Source organism: Vespa velutina, chromosome 11 (genome assembly GCF_912470025.1).
Source record: "Vespa velutina chromosome 11, iVesVel2.1, whole genome shotgun sequence".
NCBI classification, from domain to species: Eukaryota; Metazoa; Arthropoda; class Insecta; order Hymenoptera; family Vespidae; genus Vespa; species Vespa velutina.
Window position 1 is genome coordinate 4,143,849 of NC_062198.1, and position 21,201 is coordinate 4,165,049.

General features: G+C 38.0%; 1 protein-coding gene across 28 annotated transcripts in view; it reads left to right on the top strand.

The window, feature by feature from the left end:
- Window positions 1-20,119, top strand: part of LOC124953042 (protein turtle) — a 189,689-nt gene extending 169,570 nt beyond the window's left edge. For 23 of the 28 annotated variants that reach the window (XM_047503842.1, XM_047503860.1, XM_047503856.1 and 20 more), the window contains 9 exons: window positions 4,155-4,442; window positions 4,520-4,929; window positions 5,027-5,298; window positions 5,441-5,613; window positions 6,759-6,839; window positions 9,128-9,313; window positions 9,516-9,743; window positions 10,159-10,252; window positions 17,850-20,119. In XM_047503842.1, the coding sequence (XP_047359798.1) occupies window positions 4,155-4,442; window positions 4,520-4,929; window positions 5,027-5,298; window positions 5,441-5,613; window positions 6,759-6,839; window positions 9,128-9,313; window positions 9,516-9,743; window positions 10,159-10,252; window positions 17,850-19,041 (2,924 nt within the window). In that variant the 3' untranslated portion in view covers window positions 19,042-20,119. Of the gene's footprint in view, window positions 1-4,154; window positions 4,443-4,519; window positions 4,930-5,026; window positions 5,299-5,440; window positions 5,614-5,827; window positions 5,882-6,758; window positions 6,840-9,127; window positions 9,314-9,515; window positions 9,744-10,158; window positions 10,253-17,849 lie in introns of all 28 variants that reach the window. The other 5 variants (XM_047503858.1, XM_047503866.1, XM_047503855.1 and 2 more) reach the window with 3 other exon arrangements.
- Window positions 20,120-21,201: the final 1,082 nt, after the last annotated feature.

Genomic DNA, 21,201 nt, shown 5'->3' on the forward strand with positions numbered 1-21,201 from the left:
TACTCGAATATCTTTCTTCTTTATTACTTTTTATTTCTCCTTTTTTTATCATTTTTTTTTTTTCTATTTTTAAATCAATCGATTAACGTGATCGACTTCGATCCTAACATAGCATATATTTTATCTAAGATAAATCAATATGATTGAAATTTGCTAGTCTTCGAGTACGGGGTATATATTATTGATATATTATACATCGTAAATCTTATGAATTGATACCTATCGTTCTATATGCGTGTCGTTTCCTCGAAACGATAAAATTCGCATTAGGTAAAGTGGTTACAGTCCACTACTATCATCACCAGCACAATCACCATCGCCATTTTCCTGGTTACCTACACATCTCCAGCGGCTCCTTCTGGCCAATTAAGGGTGCTTCTCGCGCGCCGCGAAACTCGCGTTAAAAGACGATTTGTCTACTTTCCCCTTAACGCAGCACCCCTCGGCTAATGTTTCTTTCTGACCCAACGATCTTATCTACTTTTTCTTACATATTTCTTTTCCAACACTTTGCCAGAAACTTATTAAATTTTTATCGAGTACGAATCGAAGGACGAGTAATTAATAATTTTCTCTTTAATGTGTTGGGACAAATCTTTAAATGTTTTCCATCGAAATTTTCGCAATTGAAAAAGTTTTAAACCAATAAAAATTTCACCTTAATATCTCTCTGATTGCAAGTTGAAGATAGAATATGACATTGAAATAAAAAGAAAGAAAGAGAGAGAGAGAGAGAGAGAGAAAGAGACGTAATTCTATTTTTCTAATCTTTCAATTCCTGTTCTATCCCATATGAAATAATACTGACAGTCGACAACATTAATGCCAAGTATTTCAAACGACAACAAAGAAGTTAAACTTTGTCTAACTCTCTCTCTCTCTCTCTCTCTCTCTCTCTCTCATATATATATATATATCTTTCTTACTACTGTCATCGGTGGGAAACTTTTAAATCTTGCTTTGAATATTTAGCGAAGCTCCTGAATCCATCTTCCTTACTTTTGGATCCACGAACCGTGCCAAACTTAAAGTCTATATACGCATAGCACGTTTCTCTCCGCGTTGTTGAATATGCAATAGAATCGTACGAATGTAATTATTTAATCGCACGATAATAAATTATATCTTCGCTAATTGCCGACTGTAGCGTTAATTCATAATATATTAATTAAAATTATCGTCATAGTGAATCATTGGATACGATAGATCTTATAAAAAGTTTTCAACTTCATTGACCTCCTTTCTAATGTTTCTTCGAGTCGAGAAAGTACATCTAACGGAATTGCTAAATTGAGTTGCTTCTCTTAGCTATAACTACGGTGTAACTTCTGTTGCGAGAACAGAGTAAAGAAAGATGAAACACAATTAGTTATAATTAATTATAATAAACTCTTTTTATCCTAGCAATTAATAAATAGAATACTTTAGAAAGACGTAGTAGAAACGTTCTTTCATGATTTCTTTTCTCTTTTTCTTTTTTTTTTTTTTTCTCATAAAAGAATGCGAGATAATTTTTAGAAAATATAGTCGGGTCGGTGAGTAAATTGAAACGTGTAATGCAAATTTAATAGTTGCGCGTACGTGGATGTCCACTTTTTTAGTTACAGCAAAAAAATGAAAGCAAGTTTGCTGGGCTTTGATAAGAATCGTGCGTCTTACGAAAGACGGTATGGTAGGTATCTTTGAAATAGTCACCATTAAACTTCAGTGCACTTCTGTGGACGATGAATAAATGAATACGGGTCCTTTGAATCACCCCTCGGCGCAAAGCGAAAGCGTAGAATATACCAACACAAGGCGCGATACGTTCGTTGATATATATTTTTCAAGAGACGATTCACAGAGACAAATATTCTTTTATTCGTCCTTCAAAGAAGTGTAGATAGGTATATCGAAGCGAATGATAATCATTCATTGTATAAAAAGCAATTCACTATTAAATATCTCCGATTTGTTACAAATAATGTATTTAAAATCCATTCGAGTCGATATTATGGAAAAACATTTACCCTTTCTATTAATAGATTGCTCAAATAAATCATAGTAATATCAGATATCAAAGAAAACATACATCGTTCATATTTCGAACGATATCCCGTGTTATGACAGCGTCTTTTACGCGGGAAAGAATTTTATAAATTCGTACTTTCGCGTTGGAATTCTCATAGCGAAGAATGAATCCTCCTCAATCCGGAAGATCTATGATTCTTCGAATATTTCTTACATCTAGAGTTGAAATCCAGGAGCGCGTCTCGCGCATCGCGCGGATACATAAAACCTACCTTAATCCCTGCAAGTGACGACAGATCGGATTGTGGAAAATATTGCTGAATCGAAGAAAGAGTTCAACCTTTTGTTGGCTGAGATCGATCCCCACTCTTTCATTCCTTATCCACTCTTTCGTACTCTCTCTCTTTCTCTCTCTCTCTCTTTCTCTTTCTCCCTTACTCTCTTACTCTCTTACTCTTACTCTCTTACCCTCTTTCATACATCCATCCCCTTTTCCATTATATACTAGCTACAATGATATTCCCTTCTGGAACGTCGAATTCGTTGCTCAAAGCTCCGAGTTTCCAGATTCTTGTGGGTATTAAAGTAAAAATTCCATCGGGTATCGGCAACAATATAATACGCATCCTGACAAAGTATTTGTAGGGAGATTCATGAATAAGTACTTGAGAATATGAATGTACGCGACTATTATCTCATTTATAATGAATAATTAATATTCAATAAGAAAGAAACTAATAAACGATTATAATATCTATGAAAATATAATGATACAATATATAATAAATAAAACGTCGAAGAGAGAAATGTGCTTTATCTGCGAATGGAGAGATCAGATCGTGGTACGAGTAAAGTAATAACGTGGTTGTCCTTCGATTTTTGGCCACATCACGTTGGCCTCTAGTTTCCCATGTATATATTTACGAGGGTTCCTATTTGCGAGGGTAGACTCTGGCTCGATACTGGCACGATCTCGTTTCATGTCCTGTTTCTGCATGGACTAACATTAAAAGCACTACCGTCCATTTCGTACTTTCGTCCAGGATATTAGTCGGCCCTAGCTGTGTTTCCGTCATCACCAACAACGAAACGATTTGCCGTTCACAATGATCGTTGCTTACTTTTCCAACGAATGAAAATAAATAAGACGAGTCAGTTAATAAGTATTTTAATTTTTCTCAATTGAAAAAGAAAAAATTTATTCTCGTCCTAATTTCGATATAGCACATTAACATTTCATTAAATATCATTTACTATATTCGTAAATCAAGAAGATTTATAAACTGAGAAGGAAATCAGGCCGATCGTCTTAACGTCGTAAAAGAAAACAATGCCGAGGGGCAATTATGATGTTTGATTCAAGCATTTTAATCGAATACGAACGGCATTGCATTTGAAATGTAAAAGCGTGCGGGCCCTGTCTTATATTGGCAAAGTTTCGTCACGACGATTCACGAAGATTTATTTTCACTTCATGGATATCTTATTCCGCTATTAATCGTCGTTCGATGTTACGCGATAATAGCAGATCGAATCGAAAGATATCTCCGATTAAGAAAAGGATCCGATGTTTCGCAAATTTTTATTCGGCTCCTTTCTTTCAAATTTGTTCGTTTTTTTTGTTCTTCTTCTTCTTCTTCTTCTTCTCCTTCTTCTTCTTCTTCTTCTTCTTCTTCTTCTTCTTCTTCTCTCGAGATATCACGGCGAAGAGGGAAGAGCCCATTTGCATTTTAATTGAATTTCATTCGAGAATATCCAATATCATTATTCTTGATCGTTGAGTACATTTGTTTGTCACGTTGTTCATACGAGCGTGGAACTGCAACGCTTTTGCTCCTAGTATCTTTCCTTTAAAACGATCATCTAAGGACCCACTCGACTCGTTCTTTTCCCCGTTCCCGAATGTAAAAGCGATTCTGCGAAGCTTTCGAAGATGCTCCCACACTGGCACGATATTAAGCTATACACGCCATTTTGTTGTAGAAAAAAAAAAAAGAAAAAAAAAAGAAAAAGAAAAAGAACGAGCGAGAAAGTGAAAGAGAGAGGAAAACAGAGAAAAAGGAAAGGAACGTCGATCAAAGGAGAGAAGTGCGATAAGGACAGGCGGAATCTTTTCACGGTGCGTTTAATTTCCGTTTCGACAGGAGGAGCCGTCATTATGGTACCGCCGTCGAATCAGACGAAGCTCGAAGGAGAGAAGGTTCAGTTTTCTTGCGAGGCGAAGGCTCTTCCGGGTAATGTGACGGTACGTTGGTTTCGAGAAGGTGCACCCGTCACGGAAGTTTCGTCTTTGGACACGAGAGCTTCTATCAGGATGGACGGCAGCCTTGTCATTAGTCCTGTCAGCGCCGACGACTCAGGTCAATATCTCTGCGAGGTTACCAACGGTATTGGCGAACCCCAAAGTGCCAGTGCCTATCTCAACGTTGAATGTAAGTTGAGATAAACGTGTTTTAAAGAAGAAAAAAAAATGCATCGCGATATCATCACGTTCCACTTTGCTATGCAGATCCAGCGAAGGTCACATTCACGCCGACGGTTCAATACCTGCCCTTCCGGCTTGCTGGTGTAGTTCAGTGCTATATCAAGGCTAATCCGCAATTACAATACGTAACGTGGACGAAGGACAAACGACTCCTCGAGCCTTATCAGACGAAGGAAATCGTGATAATGAACAACGGCTCCCTGCTGTTCACGCGAGTCAATGAGAATCATCAAGGAAGATATACCTGTACTCCGTATAATGCTCACGGCACGCAGGGTAGTTCCGCGCCTATGGAAGTGCTTGTTAGAAAACCACCGGTTTTCACACTTGAACCCGAACCGATTTATCAAAAGAAGTTTGGCGAGACCGTAGAAATGCATTGCAACGCTCAGGAGGCAGAAGGCACGCAGAAACCTACTATACAGTGGCAGAGGGTATGACCATCGAAATTTTGTCTTCTAAAGAATAGAAATCTGCTCGATGGTGATCGATTACATCGAGATGACTTTTATACTCACTTGTTTCGCGCAGAGAGATGGTGCTCCGATTCAACGCAACCGAGCGAAAATCAATGGCGGTAATTTGACGATCGAAAGTCTTCGAAGAGCTGACTTTGGATTTTATCACTGTATCGCAACAAACGAAGTTGCTACAATTTCTACTTCGACGCAACTGATCGTCGAGGGTACACAACCTCATGCGCCTTACAACGTCACTGGCAATGCTACAGAATTTTCAGTAACGTTGAGTTGGTTACCTGGTTATTCTGGTGGACCTGATTATAAACAAGACTATACTATCTGGCAAGTAACTCCGATCTAAAATTAACGAATTTTTTTTTTCTTTTTTTTTTTTTTTTTTTCTTTTTTTTTTTTTTTTTTTTTCTTTACATCGATAGTTACATTCACGTTACATTTACGATATCATTTAATTTTTTTGTTACAGGTACAGAGAAGCTGGTACGTCAGAATGGGAAATGATACCTGTGACACCATCGGGAAGTACTACGGTCACGATCAACAGACTGACACCAGCTACGGTTTATGAATTTCAGGTTATCGGAAAAAACGCTTTGGGCGATGGAACAATGAGCAAAGTCATCACCGTCAGAACTCTCGGTAATAAAAGATTCTGAATCATAAGATGAACTATTTAATAATATTCAAGTTTCAGAATCGTATTTATATCAAAGTAGAATTAATATAAATAATAACTCGAGCAACCTTTTTACATTACTAACAGAGTGATCTTTAATACTTGCTTGATATCTTTCTCTTCTATTACTCGTTTCAACTTTTCTTTATTCTTATTCTTATCGCTGCATTTTTAAAGACGTGGCACTGACTCCGTCATCCAGTGGTCAGGCTGCTGCGACGGACCAAAGCGGTAAGCGGATTCTCGATCAAAATATTTTCGTAAATTCCAATAAATTCAAATGAAACGTTAGAGAAGTTTTAATCAAAATGAAAGAAATGACCGAAGGAAGAATCTACATTCAAAATATTATTTATCCTTCGGTCGTAAAAGTTTCTAACGAAATGATTTTATGTACGTATGTACATCCAAAAAAGATCCAATAAAGAATAGAAAAATAGCTTAGCCTTTTGCAAACGATTTGTACGATTCTTTCGGTTGAGTATCGGCACGCAACTAGAATTGAAAAGTTATATGGAAGATAGTTCATAAACGAGGACCTACCACTGGCGAGAGAAAGGAAAATCCGGAGATAGAGAGAGAGAGAGAGAGAGAGAGAGAGAGAGAGAGAGAGAGAGAAAGATAGACGTAAGAGCAAAAGAGATAAAAGTAGAGAAAGGGAACGGAGGCTTCCGTCGCGACTTATCGTATCGGAAAACCCATCGAGCCGTTCGTTCTGCTTCCGCTTTTATTTCCTTTCCTCGAATCCAACGGTTCATTGCCTTTCATTTGTACATACGATGCTTCGAGCACCTACAGATTTCTGTCCTTCTACTTCTTTTCTTCTTTTCTTTTCATCCAGCAACCTACTCACCCTTACCAGCTACCATGCACGCTCACGCATCATCAGCTTTGCTTGTTAGTCTGCCTCGAGAAACTGGATTAGAGGAGATTAATGATACTCCTGGGGGATCATGTTCGTACGCTTGAATCTCTCTTCCGGTTCACCTACGACGCCCTACGAACACCACCCTCAGCCTCCTTTATCTTGCGACTACAACATGTCTCCCTGCTTTTCTTTGATTTCTCAATCGATTTTTTCCTCTTTTGTTTTGTTTTCTCGTTTCAGACATCTTAGATTATAGTACCCTCATATTACCGACCGATTCTACTGGAAATCCCGTCTTCCCAACAATCATAAGGCCGAAAGGTATACAACTGTGTTTTCTTTTCTTTTCTTTTCTTTTCTTTTCTTTCTAATTCCTTTTGTTATTTTCATTTGTAAAAAATGTGAATTTTCGCATACGCGGTATCCACCTACGAGAGTCGGAAAGGCAATATTTTAATCTGTTTTCAGACGAACTCTCCCTTCCTACCTTTGTCCTCTTTCATATTTACTTTACACGAATGTACGTATGTACGTTCGCAGAAATACGGGTTAAGCAAGTAGTCAGAGGTGTGCGTCGTCACGTCTCCCATTATTAAATCCGACGTGCTAAAAGTGACTCTCGTACGCGACGTCCACTCTCGAAATTCTCACCTTCCATATACCTCATCCCATCTCACGGATTTTCTTAATATTTGTACGATAAAATACGCCACTGTAAAAATTCTGTATAGCACGTTTACAAGAACGTAAGCACAAAGGGAAATTTGTAGCACTTTTACTTTCAGAGATCTTTCAGATCGATCGTTTGGGATCATCGTTGAAAGGACCACGCGCGAAGGAGCTTTTAGAAAATCTCTCATTAAAATTCTTAGCAACGTTATTGCGTCTCTTTATCGGAATAAAGAAGTCAAAGCTTTCTGGTCGTTTCTTATCCATATAATCTTTCTCCTTTCGAAGCACACCGGATTAAACGTTATTGCTTCGCAATAAAGGACTTCAAGTCTTGTGCTTGTAAGATGAAGGGAGACGTAAGGAAAGGAATCAAATACAGAGGGAGAGAGAGAGAGAGAGAGAGAAAGAGAGAGAGAGAGAGAGATGAAAAAGTAGACAGATAGATGTTATGTGTCTTGTAAAGAAAGAGGTAAAAAAAAAAAAAGAAGTTAGAAAAAAAATCGAATGAAAGTGAGAAAGGGAGACTTGATCCATTTAATTTCACGAAAGCGCTCGCGAAATACTTTACGAATTTAGTAACGTCAAGAGTAGAGGTGAGAAATTATAACTTCATACATTTTAAACGAGGCAAAAATACTCTTAACTCATCGCTAATTTCGTAAGTTAAAGTTAAATAAAACATTTGTTCCGACGCCTGTGGCTGGCCTTTCACATATCGTCACTACTTTTAACGAATTCCTTACGAAATTCGCAAATGGAAAATTGGAATCAAAATGAGTTCCTTCAAAAGCTCCATGGGATCCTCACTATCTCTTCTTTACCAGTATTACGATAAAATCAGTTTATCTTGGAAAAAGGGAAAAGTAGGGGAGAAACCTTTGTTAAGGTTTGCTCGATGGAAAAGAGAGTATGGGAGGAATCTCGTTAACTTCAAACGTAGAGAAACGTTGGATTTTTGTACACGGTGGACCAACTGTTTTCTTTTTTTTTTTTTTTTTATTCTTCTTTTTTTCTTTTTTTTTTCTTTTTTTTTCTTTTTTTGCTTTCCTCTCGTTTCACGCCTCCCACGGGTTTCTCCCGTTTCGATCGATGCATTTACCACCACCACTATTACTCGTGAAACCACCCCTTTCGTGCGGCTATTCGAAAAGAACGAAGTTAGATTTGGGCGAATACGTTTTCTTTCAGGTTTTATAGCGATCCTTGTAAATTAGATTAATCCACTCGCTCACGTATTCACTTTTTCCTTTCATTTCATGGCTTAGTAACGTTTATACCTAACTTTATTCTTTATTTATCATCTTGACGTATTAAAAGGACGAGAAAATGAAAGAAAAATGTTTAATTAGACTTTCCGTCTCGATTAATTTCAATGAATTCAATTTAATTTCATTTATAAATTATCTATTTATCAATTTTCACAGAAAGGTTTATGGTTAGAATTTAAACGACAGTGGGTTAGTAATGAAATAATATTGATGTACTTCTTAATAGGATTAGTCGCAAGCATGAGGTCATCTTTCGTGGCTCTTCTAGCTCGTATGATGTTACAGCCTAATTACTTCCGGGATTCATTCGTTACCCTTATTAACGCACGTAATCCTAATTCTAGCTGACCTTATTTTTAGAAGAAGAAGAAGAAAAAAAGAAAAGAAAGAAAAAAAAAACATTCAATAACAAGTGGAATTCGTAAAGAAGAAAACGTTGAAAGGGAATGATGAATGATCTCTCCCTCTTTCTCCTCGTATCTAATATATTCTTTTATTCGTGATCTAGAATGCCTCAATAAAAATGAAATATTAAAGTTTCATTCGCGATGACATAATAGAAATAATTTCTCATAATATGACTTGATTCCTTTCTACATAAAAATTCTATACGTAGTATTATTATCTCAATCAATTTATTTAATGTTATATACGTCGATGTATTTACAGGACCGAAACCTGGTCCACCGAAAAATCTCACGGTGACCGAGGTCAGTAACGGCTTTCTGATTACTTGGGAAGCTCCTTCGGAGCGAAATCATCTCATTCAACATTATACTATTAAATACAAAACGGACGGGCCCTGGAAGAATCTCAACAAGGGACAAATTCGTCCGGAGGAAACAAGCTATTTGGGTAAGTTAAAAAGATAACTAATAATTAAAGTTAACAGTTACTTTGTAAAAAGCCATTTTACAAATTGTATTACAGATCCAATGATCAATAATTTATCAAAATCTATTACTTTAATAGTTGTATAAATATCAAACATTTGATTGGTCAATGATATAATTTTTTTACACCAACGAATTTTCTTTTTATTGCTTCGGGCTAACAGTGAAGAATCTGGTCGGTGGTAGGACATATTATTTCCAAGTGTTCGCCAACTCAGCGACGAATTATGGTGCCAGCGATCAAGTGAAATTTCCTGTGCCTGCTCGTGTGAAACATAAGGCGATTACGGCCGGGGTTGTGGGTGGTATTCTTTTCTTCATCGTCGCCATTATCCTGAGTATATGCGCAGTGAAGATCTGCAATAAGCGGAAAAGACGAAAACAGGAGAAAGGTATGATTAAGGACGTTCCTTTGGTGAAAAAAAGCTTGATATGCAACGAACATGTCTTGTATCCGGCCTGCATCTCTGCTCTTGGTCGTGTCGATCTTTCTCTTACTTATAATTAACAATGAATTATATATAAAATAATGATATTTTCATTCAAATCTACATGCAGCGTAATAGGGATTTACTTCTCGTACGTGAAGTACTAGAAGAACTTGTAAATAGGATTAGAGGTAATTGTTAAATTTAGAATGATTAACAATCAAATTTGAGATTGATAAAAAAATTTAAATTAATTGAAGTAATACGAGAACGATGTATAATTAGAGGACGACGACAACGATCCGAGCATCGCAGGGGCTGGGCAAGCACCTGTGAAACCGAACGCATACGTATTTAACATAGTTTTGTAACATTATAGAACTGCTTTCAGCGTATAACATGGTGACTTGCCGGGTCACAGATACCAGGAACGGCGCAGGGCAGGGGCCCCAAGGAACAGTGCCTTTGAAAAAGTGAGTGTTTATTACCAAAAATGTTCCTCCTCCCTTCAGGTACCCATCTAAAAAAGAATATCATGATTAAATACATCTAAATTTTCAAATCCTAGAATCTCTTCTGGGATCGTCAACGACGAAACCCCTATTTAAGGAATCTTTAGATCGAGGGAGTCGTATCTGTAACGTGCAACAAAATTCTAAGACTTTGTATCCTTTTAGATCCTTCTTAATCGCCCTGTCTTTTGAATCGTCCCCGATTGAGAAAGATTAACATAGTTAATCTTTCTAAATTTTATCCCTGAATTTATCGTTAATTTATTCAGAAGAGATTAACAAGGAGAATGTTCTTGAAACAATTTTTTCTTAATCAACACAGTGTTTAAATACTTTTTTCGAGATTTTCTCATTAACTTGACTGGATCATCGTGTACAAAAGGTTCTCATGCTCCTGCGCAGAAAGTTCTCTTCTTATGTAACGGTTTCCAGGACAAATTAGCGAAGTACGATGAGTCGGTTGAAATATGACGCGTTAAATTTCGTAGGAAGCATAAATTCTCAGCGCCCGGTGGTTTGCGTGACTAATGACGATGCATGATAAACGAGACGGATCGACAAAGTGCGCGGCAAAACATCGAGAATTCTCCTTGATGGACGAGGTTTCTACTAGGCGGACGGGTGATTAAGACGAAAGCTAAAACAAGCTTCCTAGGAAGAGGGAGAAAGAAAAACGATGAAGTTCTTAGGCATCTTTTACGAATTTCCTGTTAAAGGATCGATGATCTTGATTCTTTAAGAGATGTAAGACGTTGCAGATGCGACCTCAATGAGAATATACATCACATAGGCTTAGCCAGAGCTAGCTATTAAGTCCACTCTTCCCCCTTTTTAAGAGCAGTAGGCAAATTAAAGCACCGCAAGCATTTTACAAAACCTCTCACGAGCGATCTATAGTTAAAGAGTAACGAGAACATGATTAATTATTCATATATCTACGTTCTCGAATTTATCCAAGTTAACATTACGCGTAATATACGTAATGATGCCGTCGATGCAAATCACTTTATTACTTTTAATTTAATATTCGTAATTTCAAATACTTCGTACCAATTAGAACTAATGTTCTTTTTTTGTGTTTTTCTTGCATCGACGACGTCCTTGCCAACTTATTCAGTTAGATGACCGAAATTTTTTTTTTAAGAGAGACGTACGAGAGAGAAACTCCTCGCTCTTCGTTCCCTCTCGTCGTCTCGATTCAAGCGCGATTTATTATTAAAAAAAAAAAAAAAAAAAAAAAAAAAAAAAAAAAAGAAAAGAAAGAAGAGCAGCCGCTTCGACCCCGTTCATGAAGAAAAAAGACACGAGTAAAGTCGAAAAGCGAAAAATAGTAAAAAGGAAATCATAACCAGAATAAAAACCCTCTTTTGATCTTCTTGCGTCCAAGAATACACACACATATATGTATACATTATGTATATATGTGTGATACTTTTGAACTTTTAGATCTATTTCTCATAGAAATTCGTATGAAAGACAAAAGAACAAAAAAAAAAAAAAAAGAAAAAAATAAATAAAAGAGATAATCAAACCGGCAGACTTAACCGCAACAGCAGAGGTATTTTGGACGAGGTTGGAGAACGATCTTTAACTTAATTAATTAACGAAACGAACTCTGTAACTCTCAATCTGTCTTTCTCTCACTCTCTCTCTCTCTCTCTCTCTCTCTCTCTCTCTCTCTCTCTCTCTCTCTCTCTCTCTCTCTCTCATACGACAACATTCAAGCGCGGCTATGCGTGCACCTAATTATTTCATTCTCTTTTCTCTCTTTTTCATCGCGACCACTTCGTGCACTTGTTTCTTCGTTTGACGTCAAAAAGAAAGGAAAAAAAAAAAAAAAAAGGAAAAAGAAAAGTACATACGTCGCGTGAAAGAAATTTCGCGCACGCTAATCTCGTATAAGCCATATTGCATTCGTTTCAATTTCTCTCTCTCTCTCTCTCTCTCTCTCTCTCTCTCTCTCTCTCTCTCTCTCTCTCTTTCTTTTTCTCTTTATCTTCTTTTCTTTTTTTCTTTTTTTTGGATTTTCTTTTCCTTTTTCTTTCTCTATCTCTGTTTTCCGATCTTTCTTTATCTGTCGCTATTTTCAACGACAACGAGCATTCACATTTCCTAAAAGAGAAAGCCGTGCGTATTTCTTTCGTATTATCGAAGCGACAAATAAAACGGGATGCACGTGTAGCGATGCTATTTTTAAGAAAAAGAAAAAACAAATGATAACAAATCGGACACCTAATCGATTATGATTTTTATCGTGGCATCCAAAAGTCCACAATACGACTGCAGTGATGCCTATTCTGGATCGTCTTTTTTTTTTTATCGCGACGCGAAGTCTTTTTATTATTTCGTTTCTTATTTATTATATTACTTTAATTAAAGTATTTGTAATTACCGCAATCCTGTCCGACAATATCCTTATAATTTTCTTTGCTTCCGGGATGAATTTCCATTGTTACGTGCACATCACAATTTTTGTTACGTTCGAAAAACTTAATAATCCCCATACTTACTAAGATCCGAGAGAAGAAGCGTTATCAAAAGGAAAAAAAAGATCTAATATTAATGATAATAATAATAATAAAAATAATAATAATAATAATAATAATAATAATAATAATAATAATAATAATAATAATAATAATAATATCCAAGCTTACACGTAAGTTGTACGTAACACCGAACATTTGAGACAGACAGCACCAACCCGGAATCAAAGACAACGTTGGATAGTATTAATAAACCTTACATCATCGTTCCTCTTTCATTTTCACTGTCGCCATTTCTATTTTCTTTTTTTTTTCTTTTTTTTTTTCTTTTTTTTTCTTTCATTTACTTTCACTTTATAACGCTAGCGACATCGTTACTCGTGAAAATCACATTTGCTCATCGCGAGGGTGTTTCTCAGATATTCTATTCCAATTTTCCATTGTCCCGTTCCATACTTTACTTCTCTCAAATGAAAATCTATAAATTATTTTCTTCTTTCATTACCCTCGTGACGAGCCCGTTCACCTTGTAAGTTCATCTATAATTTTTGAATCTTACGGGGCTCCTTTTACCAAAATCGTTTGCGTTCACACGGAAAACTCGTGAAGCAATCGGCGATGCACGTTTGATACCTACACGAATATCCAGAACGGGCTGGACGGTTCAGCCACTGCCAAGAACTTTAACAAAGCTCGGCATTCGTAGTCGATGAGTGAGGAAGACGTTTGCTGCTTAAATATTGAACGTTCGACGGTTTACGTCGAGGGTTCAACATTTTTCAACCGACTACGAATACGGAGTTAACGTTAACTCGGTAACGCTTACCGAGGTCGCGATCAGAGCAAGGATCAGAAGAGAGCCGACGCGAGCTAGAGAAATGTCCGATGGTCGAGAGACTCCTGAGAGGAAGTTGGAGATAAGAATATCGATCAAAGATAATAGAATTTATATCGTTAATTCTTTTGACATCTTTCCTTCCTCGAAAGTCGTCTCTTTTTCTCTCTCTCTCTCTCTTTCTTTCTCTCTCTTTCTTTTTCTCTCTTTTTCTCTCTCCTACTCATAAAGTCTCTTGAACAAACGACGTCAATATTTAAAAATGTAAAATGAAATTAACGAAAAGAAGAAATAAAATAAATGAAAAATATATTTGATACATGAAATGAAACGTTAATTAAAACAGTCAAGCACGTGAAAGAAAAGAAAGAGAAAAACCATTAAAAATAAATAAAAGAATAGAAGACTAAAAAAAAAAAAAAAAAAAAAAAAAAAAAAAAAAGAAAAAAAAACGAAAGAAAAGAAGAAAAATAAGAAACAGAAAAAAATCGTGGGCGTCTCTTGTCCTCCTCTCTCTCTCTGTGTTTTCTGTAGGTCGACAAACCTAAACGCGTGCGGCGAGTCAGTCTCGACGCTGACCCGTTGCAGCCCGTTGAATCCGCAACTACCACCACCACCACCACAACCTCTTCATCAACCACCACTTCCTACGCAAGTAACCACCCCCGCCACTGCCACCTCGGAGCCGGTCCACGAGCAGGCCCCCCCGAATCGTGATCGTGACCATCACGCGCTCCACCTCGATAATCCAGATTACGACAGCGTATTTATCATAGAGAGGCGGAACAGTAAGCCTAATCTCCGCTAACCACACAGAAAATAATACCAAGTACTATCACCGTAACAACTACTACTACTACTACTACTACAACCGCTACTACTACTGCTACTACTATTACTACTACTACTACTACTACTACTACTACTACTACTACCACTACTACTACTACGTAACCCAAGACCACGGTTGCTTCCGAGAAAGATACTTGCCGACGGTATATATGTCTGTATTTGTGTGTGTTATAAACACGCCGTGCCGAGCGGTCCGTCGATCGATCGATCAGATCGATCGGATCGATCAAATTGCCATCGATCCTTGTCGGTCGATCGAATGAGCAAACGCCACTTTGCCGGTGGGACATGTCCGTTACTACTACTACTACCACTACTACTACTACTACCACTACTACTACTGCTACTTCTACTACTACTACTACTACTACTACTACTACTACTACTACTACTACTACTACTACTACTATTACTATTACTATTACTATTACTACTACTACTACTACCATCTACCACTATTACCACTACCACTACTACCGCTATTATGCGAGACTACAGCTCTGCAATGTTACCTGCTAGGACCTACTAATCTACCATTACCACCTACTATCTACTACTTAGGATGATTGTCATGACTGTAGATGAGATCAGCAATACAGGCAAAACAGCTAGGAGTCACACTAGTAACATCCAGTCAGTACCCTAATTACCTTCGTTCGGCGGCCTTAGGGAGTACATAGATAAGAGACGAGGCAAGGCAGTTGATCATTTTCGATCTTGCGTATGATTACTCTTCTTGAAATATTTTTATATTTCAATATTGTATATTGTTCCGTCGCTTATCCTTCTGAATCTTAATTAATGGCAATACAATCTATCTCTTCGAATCGAGAAAAAGTCGAGAGTAGAAGGCTGGCTCGTGTTGTTTCTCTCTTCTCGCTCTCTTTCTCTTTGACTGCTCTTGTTCATTTAATCATTCATTAATAATCGCGGAGCAGGAACTTTTCACGATCCTCCCATTCTCTATCTATCTCTCTTTTTCTCATATACATGACATCACAAACATATACCATAGCACACTTTACCCTTTCACCAACTTCATTCGTCATATTTTGATTAGCGATCTCACCGACATTCTTTTTTGACACTTTAATACGGACACGTCGATTTGAAATATTGGTAAATTCGATGGTTAGAATGATAAAAATCTATTTAAGTTGAATCAACTTTAATCTAAATTCTCTTACGTTAACAGCCATCGAGTTTCCCGATAACGAGCACTAATTTTAGCTGATAACTTTCTTATTGTTATAGCTAAATTCTGTAGCTGCATCCTTTTGGTTTCCACATTTAACATTTATGGAATAAGACAAGTTACTGGTAAACGGAAACTTCTTTTTTTTTTTTTTTAAATTGCCAGTATCTTCGTTAAGGTTACAGGAAATGCAGATGTTGATTCGGAACTGTCTAATATTTGATGTTTAAAAATCTCGAAATACAAGGAAACAATATCTGCAATTTCCAATTTGTTTTAGACTTGATCCATTCTCTTAACATTACAATTTTTCTTCACATTCGTCTTCACTTTTTTCCACGTCGCTGTAGTATTCATTCATACTCGTTTTTTGAGTCTCTCTTTTATGACACAATTTTTCTAAGATCATTGTATACGCTTTTTAAACATTTATACACGTAAATGGCATGTCACACGATCACACGTGCAATTATGAAAGCATGATACTATTAGGCGTGTGCGTTCACAGGACCTTGATCGTTCTATATAATTAAACGTTATTTCGTTAGAAAATCTTTAGAGATGACAAATTTTTATATTCAAAAATAAAAAGATTTCAGAATTATTGTCGTTTAATCAAAAATATAGAACACGCTAGTTTAATGTCATTTCAAATGCTTATGCGTTATTTTGATTCTTTCCAGTCTTTCGATTCTAGACGATCTATGAAAGACACGTTCACTTACACACACACTCGGAAATATACGATCAAAGATAGGTAAGCCGCTATCGCTGCGGCTCCATTCTCAGCCGTGTCTATCTATGGCCTCCATTGTCGTATTTTTCTGTTTTTACTGCCTTTTTACATCACATTTTTTATCGTTAAACATCTCACATTTTTCCAAGAAAATTTATCCTTACCGCCTTCAAGTATTTATTTTTCATTCGAATACATACATACACACGCACACACACATACGCATATATATATATATATATATGCAGGGTTTTTTAATACCCTGTATATAGCCTGTACTTTTAAAAATTCTGTTTCGTAAACTCTTAGAAAATATATCCTTCCATGAAATCCTTCCATCGAAAAATTCCTTTTTTTCTCTTCTCTGTTGTACAATATATGTACTGTTTAATTTAATGTGTTCTTTTTTAACAAACTCTTTTAAACTCGCAAACAATACAAGAAGGTTCGTCCCCATAGAAAATTGAGTATTTATTCTATAGATAAATCAAAGAAGCGTGGAGAAATAATCGGTAGAACAAAAGAGCCTTAACCGTCACCTTGATTACACAATATGACACGCATTATCTATTTGCTCCCTAACATCACCGCCTAGAAAAGTAACAAGCTCGGTTATTTAGCATTATATTTCTTATTATTATCGCCACGATATTGTTTTTGTGAATGTAATCGTTGTGTTACAACATTCTCTCTCCCCCATCTTTCCCTGCTGCCGGACCCGAAGGAGGAAAAAAGGTGACGAGTTTCGGAGCACCTAAATCCACAATTGCTATCACTATGAAAAACATAAAAAAATATTCGAGCAAAAAAAAAAGAAAAAAAGAGAAAAGATTACACTAAAAGAAAAAAAGTAAATGTTCTTCAAAAAAAAAAAAAAAAAAAAAAAAAAAAAGAAAAAAAAAGAAAAAAAAAAGAAAAAAAAAGAAAGACTGAAAAAAATAATGTGTTCGAAAAAAAAAAAAGAAAAAATGAAAATAATCACTGCCAACGCCCACCCACTCACGACCTACGTCACACCCCTATCACTCGTGCACCGGAATGCGCATGCGGCATGCCTTCCTCGCCTGCATCCGTTATTCTTTATTATATACCTATCATACGTGATAAATTTCTTAATAATTATATAGACGTTTAACTTGAACGTTTGCCTTTCGTTATTTTGTTCTAGTCATTCGTTTCCCTTGTGTTCGTTATCGTTACGTGTTGCGTCGTTGTTGCACGTGTTTGTCTTATCAAACGACCGATAAAGTATTCCGGAAAGAAATGTAATAAAAAAAAAAAAAAAAAAAAAAAAAAAAAAAAAAGAAAAGAAATTTTGTTTCCTCGAACATTTGTGAGAGATTTATCAAACTAAATTAAAATCAATCTCATCCGGCATACTCGATCGCGTCGTTTGTAATCGAAGAATTGCGAGAGCAGGTCCGTTCTAACGTTTCTTCTGTCCTACTATATAGACCTAGAAAAAGCAGAGTACCAGGTCTAAATCTCCTAAGGGAGATTTTGAGTCCAGACACCCCGGACTCATGCCGCGGTCGTCCCCTCGGTAAGATCTCTCGCGCGGCCGACGGCCGATTCGTCGTGGCGGATTCGGTTCTCAGTTCGGCGAACAACAGCATCCTGGATGCATCAAGCAGCGACGACGGTGGCTTTCTGCCTAAGCAACGGCTCAAGTCCTCTTGGCGACGTCCCTTGGTCGGCAACAGTCAGCTGAGCCTGAGATCATCGGGTAGCGGTGTCTCGATAGGTGCTCTGCATGCTGCTCATCATCACCATCAGGATGCAGTGAATTCATTGGCCAGGATACCACCAACGATCTGTACAATATCGTCGCCTAGGTTTTTAGCGAGTTCACCGAGCGGTCCCAATGTACCTTGGACGCCGTTATACTTCAGCGATCTTAGCTCCGTGAGACAACCATCGTCAGGGGAAAGATCCTTCCCGACCCCTCCAAGTTACCTCCAATTGCGAACTGTTCATCAACGTTACAGCCAAGAGCTCCCATCTTTGAAGGCGATCCACGCCGAGTCCAGAAGATTCGTACCCGTTCAACCTCTTGCTACCTCGTCTCCGCCTCAATCCGCTGGTCGACCAAGGGCGAGACTTCCACCGAGACACGCCAGGCACGCCAGGTCGGCGCCTGAACTGGCTGCGTCTCCGGATTTGGAGACCTCGCCTGAAAGTAGATCCAGCAGTTCGGGTTTTGGTAGCAAGAATACATCTCAACAAAATCAGAGCTCGAGGAGCGGAAGCACGGTGGCTGAATGGAGACCACCACCTTATAGGCCACCGCCGCCTCCTCTGGTTGGTCGATGGTTGGAGCTTCAGGACCAGGCGAAGGTCGGCCACTTGAAGAATGCCGTAGATGCTGGTAGCGTAGATGGACACTATGAGTTCGATCCTGCCTCCTGTACGCCTACACCTACCTCTGCCTCCACTCCCACTAGAGAAGAGAGACCGCCGGTTCATCAAATACACGCCATCCATGTGCCGCACGTTCATCAGGTGCACACGGTTCATCATCAACCATCGAGATACAGCAGGGATAATATCGAGGCTAGAGTGCAGGCCATGAAGGCCGAATTCCATCAATTTAGGCAAAGGCAGGCTAGGAGAAAGCAAAGTACTCACTTGGAAAGTGCTTGTTAAAGCTCTTCGAAGAAAATTTGTCAGGCTGAATGAGAATTCGACGATCAAGAATGATTCGCATCGTGGTGGCGTGATACGATTAGATACGGTCCAATAATCGAAAACCTAGTAACGAGACATTCCCATTGAACGAATATATCGAAGGACCAAGAAGAATCTGTCGCGATCGAAAACAACCTGGTATAGGTGCTTTCCTTTGGGAAATCCTTCGGCATTAAGACCAATCGTCAAGGCACAAAACAACGAGAATCATCATCGCGTAACGGTATCGAAATATAGGCGCGTTTTAAAAAAAGTCAATTCCGCTAGCCAAAGCAATCCTCTCCGATATTAAGAGAGGACTGTTTTTACGAGCGCCAAGCTCAAAATACATATGTTTCCCCTCGATCACGAAGAACAACGTAGTAGATACGAAACGTTCAGACGTTCGCGTCTTTTTTTACGATTAAAAGAAAGCGCAAATGAGATCATACACCGAACGAGTTTCTCGAGATCGCCTATCGGCAGAAGACGATCCAACGAGGATGAAAACAGCGAAATTGCCTATGGTCGATGAACGTCACGTGACGTACAAAGACGGAAGAAGAGAATCGAAAAAAGGAAAAAGAGAAGCTATTGTTGCTGGTTGCGTTCCGCGATAATACCAACCGCGCCTACGTCCATACTGTCTGGACCGTGATTTTTAACATAAAGTACATAATAATAACAAAGAATCAAGGAACGCACCAAAAACGCTGAGGAAGGGAGAGACGAAACGAAAGGGACAATTCTATTTTGTAAAGCTCAGTGAAACTGCCCCGTGGCTATGAGTCGCGCAAAAGGATGGATATCTCCCGCTAGCTCGAGATTAGAGGCGGGTCGTTAAAACATAAGAGAACGAGATCGACGATGAGAAGAGGAGAGGGAATAAAACGAAGAAACGAAAGGGAGGAGAAAGAGGAATAGATAGACAAACGGTATGACACTCCAAAGAAACTGTACCACTGTACGTGCTCCGTATACCTTTTAACAAAAAAAAAAAGAAAAAAAAAAGAAAAAAAAAGAAAAAAAAAAAAGAAAAAAACCGAAACGTTAAGATTAAACGTAATCGTACGCTGTAAGTAATAAGTAATGGAAAGCAAATGAAAAAAAGTAAGATAATCGAAAAAAATAAGGAGAAACACACGCAAAAAAATACACACAGGCATAAATACACAGACACATTCTCATTAACATTACGAAACACGCGCGTACACACGAAGACACATTAAAACAAGTCGGAATAGTACAGTAGATCCCCGTATAATGCGGGTTCATATAACAAAGATTCATATAACACGAATTCATACAACACGATGCAAAAATTGTGGCAGTATAACACGATAACCAGGAGACTCAGTCTCCTAAACCACCTGCGAAAAAGCGTCACTTTTTCGCAACAGGCACGACCGATGTAGTTCGAGTTAATCGCTTATACTATTTTAAAATATTCCCGCACAAATTTTATCATTTTCGTTGCACATTCAGATAAATTTTTTTAAACGCCTGTCCTTTTTAAAGCAAAAGACAAAATTGAACTTAAATTTCTCGTGGATCTTCATGACTTGTAATCTCAGTTTTTATATAAATTTCAGTCAATCCGTCTACCCGTTCAGGCGGTAGACCGGATACACAGACACGCACACACACATGATACACATATATTTAGATTTTGATATGAAACGTAAAGATCCAAATGGGTTATTGAATATCTCAAGTAGTTTCGGAGATAATCGTCTGTTACACTTTTCGCTAATATCGAGAGCATAAGGAACTCCCTGCGGTCGTGCCTAAAAAGTAATTATATCGATGAGCAATGGACTCGAAACGTGATATTAGGCCGAAGCTTGCCTCGAGATTGCTTAAGGACTCACTCGTACTGCACTGCCTGTTTAGGGTTTCGCTAGCGACCCAACATATTATCGGCACAATAATTTTTCTTAAGTAATTTAAAAAGAAACAAGAAGTAAAAATAATGTTCTTTGAATTTACGCGCGCTCGGCCGGCGCGCAAATAGCGCAGAATACGCATGCGCACGCTCGCACGTAGTGCCGCCAGTCGGAGCTGGTGCGACATCGCCGATAAAACGGCGGCTATCTTGGAGTCTCGAGGAATAGCATTAATTAGCGTCCAATTTCGATT